Source organism: Odocoileus virginianus, unplaced genomic scaffold (assembly GCF_023699985.2).
Source record: "Odocoileus virginianus isolate 20LAN1187 ecotype Illinois unplaced genomic scaffold, Ovbor_1.2 Unplaced_Contig_13, whole genome shotgun sequence".
In the NCBI taxonomy this organism is placed as follows: domain Eukaryota; kingdom Metazoa; phylum Chordata; class Mammalia; order Artiodactyla; family Cervidae; genus Odocoileus; species Odocoileus virginianus.
Window position 1 is genome coordinate 1,731,694 of NW_027224330.1, and position 5,985 is coordinate 1,737,678.

Below are 5,985 nucleotides of genomic sequence, written 5' to 3' on the forward strand. Positions count from 1 at the left end.
AGAAACTATATCTATATATATATTCACAGAATGAAATATATCCTATCTTTAATGCCAGAGTCCCCAAAACTCACAAAACATAAATTGACTGCCACTCACACACCCAAGTTCTCTTCCAATCTACACGGTAAATTCTAAGTTCAATTACACAGATGGTGAGGCCAAATTTCAAAAAAAAAGGACCACACTCCATTTTTGCTATCACCAAGTGTACAGAAATATCTTTAGTTTCAGTAAATCACATTCTAAAATTAATAGTTACTCAAGCTGTCTATGGACCAGAGTTTATTATGTGAGTGTCTGCTTTCTATTGCAGGTAAAGAAGTTTGTGGTCTTTCATGGAACTTCCATTTACCAACCTGGAAATGGCATTCATTTTACTAGCTTTTGTTATCTTTTCCTTCTTTACCCTGGCTTCCATCTACACTGACCCTGATGAGAAGAATGAAGGTAAGGAGAGACAGCTCTTCATAATAGTCTCCATTTCCTTTCCCCACCCAATCATCTTTCTCTATGATTTGATTTGATTTAGTTTCTAATTGTATGTTTGAGGGGATGTGTGTGTGTGTGTGTGTCTGTGCGTGTGTGTGTGAGAGAGAGAGAGAAAGAGAGAGAGTTTGCTTGTTTAATAGCCTGAAATATCTACTATAATATTTTGCTCCTATTTATTAAGAAACATTTGGAAATGGTAACAGCTATTCACATGACTTTTTTTTTTCCATTTATTTTTATTAGTTGGAGGCTAATTACTTTACATCATTAGAGTAGTTTTTGTCATACATTGAAATGAATTAGCCATGGATTTACATGTATTCCCCATCCCAGTCCCCCCTCCCACCTCCCTTTCCACCTGATCCCTCTGGGTCTTCCCAGTGCACCAGGCCCGAGCACTTGTCTCATGCACCCAACCTGGGCTGGCGATCTGTTTCACCCTAGATAATATACATGTTTCAATGCTGTTCTCTTGAAACATCCCACCCTCGCCTTCTCCCAGAGTCCACAAGTCTGTTCTATACATCTGAGTCTCTTTTTCTGTTTTGCATATAGGGTTATCGTTACCATCTTTCTATATTCCATATATATGTGTTAGTATACTGTAATGGTCTTTATCTTTCTGGCTTACTTCGCTCTGTATAATGGGCTCCAGTTTCATCCATCTCATTAGAACTGATTCAAATGACTTCTTTTTAATGGCTGAGTAATATTCCATGGTGTATATGTACCACAGCTTCCTCATCCATTCACCTGCTGATGGGCATCTGGGTTACTTCCATGTCCTGGCTATTATAAACAGTGCTGCGATGAACATTGGGGTGCATGGGTCTCTTTCAGATCTGGTTTCCTTGCTGTGTATGCCCAGAAGTGGGATTGCTAGGTCATATGGCAGTTCTATTTCCAGCTTTTTAAGAAATCTCCACACTATTTTCCATAGTGGCTGTACTAATTTGCATTCCCACCAACAGTGTAAGAGGGTTCCCTTTTCTCCACACCCTCTCCAGCATTTATTGCTTGTAGACTTTTGGATAGCAGCCATCCTAACTGGCGTGTAATGGTACCTCATTGTGGTTTTGATTTGCATTTCTCTGATAATGAATGATGTTGAGCATCTTTTCATGTGTTTGTTAGCCATCTGTATGTCTTCCTTGGAGAAATGTCTGTTGAGCCCATTTTTTTATTGGGTCATTTATTTTTCTGGAGTTGAGCTGGAGGAGTTGCTTGTATATTTTTGAGATTAACCCTTTGTCTGTTGCTTCATTTGCTATTATTTTCTCCCAATCTGAGGGCTGTCTTTTCACCTTGTTTATAGTTTCCTTTGTTGTGCAAAAGCTTTTAAGTTTCATTAGGTCCCATTTGTTTATTTTTGCTTTTACTTCTAAAATTCCTAACAAAATTCTAGCAAACAGAATCCAACAACATATTAAAAAAATCATACATCATGACCAAGTGGGCTTTATCCCAGGAATGCAAGGATTCTTTAATATCCACAAGTCAATCAATGTAATACACCACATTAACAAATTGAAAGATAAAAACCATATGATTATCTCAATAGATGCAGAAAAAGCCTTTGACAAAATTCAACATCCATTTATGATTAAAACTCTCCAGAAAGCAGGAATAGAAGGAACATACCTCAACATAATAAAAGCTATATATGACAAACCCACAGCAAGCATCACCCTCAATGGTGAAAAATTGAAAGCATTTCCCCTGAAATCAGGAACAAGACAAGGATGCCCACTCCACCACTACTATTCAACATAGTTTTGGAAGTTTTGGCCACAGCAATCAGGGAAGAAAAAGAAATAAAAGGAGTCCAGATAGGAAAAGAAGAAGTGAAACTCTCTCTGTTTGCAGATGACATAATCCTCTACATAGAAAACCCTAAAGACTCTACCAGAAAATTACTGGAGCTAATCAATGAATACAGTAAAGTTGCAGGATATAAAATTAACACAGAGAAATCTCTTGCATTCCTATACACTAACAATGAGAAAACAGAAAGAGAAATTAAGGAAACAATACCATTCACCATTGCAACAAAAAGAATAAAATACTTAGGAGTATATCTACCTAAAGAAACAAAAGACCTATACATAGAAAACTATAAAACACTGATGAAAGAAATCAAAGAGGACACAAAGAGATGGAGAAATATACTGTGTTCATGGATTGGAAGAATCAATATTGTCAAAATGGCTATACTGCCCAAAGCAATCTATAGATTCAATGCAATCCCTATCAAACTACCAACGGTATTTTCCACAGAACTAGAACAAATAATTTCACAGTTTGTATGGAAATACAAACACCTCGAATAGCCAAAGTAATCCTGAGAAAGAAGAATGGAACTGGAGGAATCAATCGCCCTGACTTCAGACTATACTACAAAGCCACAGTCATCAAGACAGTATGGTACTGGCACAAAGACAGAAATATAGATCAATGGAACAGAATAGAAAGCCCAGAGATAAATCCAGGAACCTATGGTCACCTTATCTTCGACAAAGGAGGCAAGGATATACAATGGAAAAAAGACAACCTCTTTAACAAGCGGTGCTGGGAAAACTGGTCAACCACCTGTAAAAGAATGAAACTAGAACACTTTCTAACACCATACACAAAAATAAACTCAAAATGGATTAAAGATCTAAATGTAAGACCAGAAACTATAAAACTCCTAGAGGAGAACATAGGCAAAACACTCTCCAACATAAATCACAGCAGGATCCTCTATGACCCACATCCCAGAATTTTAACATGACTTTTAATCCCAGAAATTGATGGATCTTACTGCCCTAAATTTTACATATATATAAAATTTTTCTTTCACCATCCTCTTCCTGTTCCTCATCATTTTTGCCCATCAGAAACTTAAAATGTGCAAAAAAGTCCAATGTCTTTCAAAGTCTTTAGAGGTAATTTTTCACAAGAAACAAATTCCATTATTTGTAAGTATATCATGTGTGTGGATGTGCATTTTTGTTCAGCTCTACATAGGAAGGGAAAGAGTTAAAGGATTTTTACTAATGAGCTCTTGTCAAAGCCCAAACACCTTTCAAAAATTATGTGGAAGTATTTAAATAACTCAACACCATGTTTGCTCATTGCCAATAAATAACAAGTATAATTTAAATGGCTGTTCTTAATATTTTACTGTAGTTCAGGGCCCACCATGTTTTACAGAAAATTAATAGTAACTGATAATTTTTGAGGACAAAAATTTTAATGTGTGTATATATATGTATATATATACATGTCTATAACATATGCAAAAAAAAAAAAACCCCACAAAGTTTTAGAGAATAAGACAAAATTGCAAAAATAAAACTGTGTTTCTTTATCTCTTCAATAGCTTCTGACTATGACAGAAGTGCTGTCTGTAAAATACATTATTACTCTCTGTCTTATAGACATACAACACTTGTAGAAAATAAATAAACAAACAAAAACATTGTAAATAAACATTCCATTTTGTACTGACATGAGGATTAGGAAAATTAATTGAAGTTCATAATGTCTTTTTCATGCTCCATATTGTTTTATTTAAATGGGTTTTGTTGAAAGAAAGAGTAAAAGCAAAATAGCAATTCAGTTCAGTTCAGTCTCTCAGAGATGCCCAACTCTATGCGACACCATGGACTGCAGCATGCCAGGCCTCCCTGTCCATCTCCAACTCCCAGAGTTTACTCAAACTCATTTCCATTGAGTTCGTGATGCCATACAACCATCTCATCCTCTGTCGTCCTCTTCTTCTCCCACCTTCAATCTTTGCCAGCATCAGAGTCTTTTCCAATGAGTCAGTTCTTCGAATCAGGTGGCCAAAGTACTGGAGTTTCAGCTTCAGCATCATCCCTTCCAATGAATATTCAGGACTGATTTCCCTTAAGATGGACTGGTTGGATCTCCTTGCAGTCCAAGGGACTCTCAAGAGTCTTCTCCAACACCACAGTTCAAAAGCATCAACTCTTCAGTGCTCAGCTTTCTTTATAGTCCAACTCTCACATTCATACTTGACTACTGGAAAAACCATAGCCTTGACTAGATGGACCTTTGTTGGCAAAGTAATATCTCTGCTTTTTAATATGCGGTCTAGTATGTCTTGTTTTTTTTTTTTTTTTTAATTCCCTGGTGGCTCAGATGGTAAAGCATCTGCCTATAATGTGGGAGACTGGGGTTCAATCCCTGGGTTGGGAAGATCTCCTAGAGAGGAAGGAAATGGCAACCCACTTCAGTATTCTTGCCTGGAAAATCCCATGGATGGAGGAGCCTGGTAGGCTACAGCCCATGGGATTGCAAAGAGTCAGACTTGACTGAGTGACTTGATAAGTATGCTTTTTAATTTTTGATCATAATGTTTCTTCCAAGGAGCAAACATCTTTTAATTTCATGGCTACAGTCACCATCTGCAGTGATTTTGGAGCCCAAGAAAATTAAGTCTGTCACTGTTTCCATTGTTTCCACATCTATTTGCCATGAAGTGATGGGACCAGATGCCATGATCTTAGTTTTTTGAATGTTGAGTTTTAAGCCAACTTTTTCACTCTCCTCTTTAATTTTCATCAAGAGGCTCTTTAGTTCTTCTTCACTTTCTGCCATAAGGTGGTATCATCTGCATATCTGAGGTTACTGATATTTCTCCCAGCAATCTTGATTCCAGCTTGTGCTTCATCCAGTCCAGCATTTCTCATGATGTACTCTGCATATAAGTTAAATAAGCAGGGTGACAATATACAGCCTTGATGTACTCCTTTTCCTGTTTGGAACCAGTCTGTTTTTCCATGTCCAGTTCTAACTGTTGCTTCCTGACCTGCATACAGGTTTCTCAAGAGGCAGGTCAGGTGGTCTGGTAATTCCCATCTCTTGAAGAATTTTCCACAGTTTGTTGTGATCCACACAGTCAAAGGCTTTGGCATAGTCAATAAAGCAGAAGTAGATGTTTTTCTGGAACTCTCTTGCTTTTTTGATGATCCAACAGATGTTGGCAATTTGATCTCTGGTTCTTCTGCCCTTTCTAAATCCAGCTTGAACATCTGGAAGTTCATGGTTCATGTACGGTTGAAGCCTGGCTTGGAGAATTTTGAGCATTACTTTGCTAGCGTGTGAGATGAGTGCAATTGTGCAGTAGTTTGAGCAATTATTTTAACTAAATAGTAGTGTCTTTATCTCACACATAAAGAAAACCTGGGAGTAGTAAGTTCTGGGCTGACGTAATGCACTCCCTGGGGTCCTGGACCCAGGCCACGCTGTCTCGTGTTCTCTCCAATCTCCTGCTGCAGCTCCCAAGTCTGGCCAATGTATCGTTGGATGCCAGTCAGCAAGAAGGAAGAAGGCACACCTATACTAAGGACGCTGCCAGAATCTGCATATACCACATCCCTTTGGCCAGAATTTAGTCCATGGCCATACCCACAGGAAAACTGGGAAATGTAATAGTTATTCTATAAGGCATGTAGCAAGCAAAAACTGTGGGTTTGTTCCTAC

General features: G+C 37.9%; 1 protein-coding gene across 1 annotated transcript; it reads left to right on the plus strand.

The window, feature by feature from the left end:
* Window positions 1-338: 338 nt before the first annotated feature.
* SMIM31 (small integral membrane protein 31) lies at window positions 339-527 on the plus strand. The gene has a single exon (XM_070464063.1). It carries the CDS (start codon window positions 339-341, stop codon window positions 525-527), a length of 189 nt encoding a protein of 62 aa, XP_070320164.1.
* Window positions 528-5,985: the final 5,458 nt, after the last annotated feature.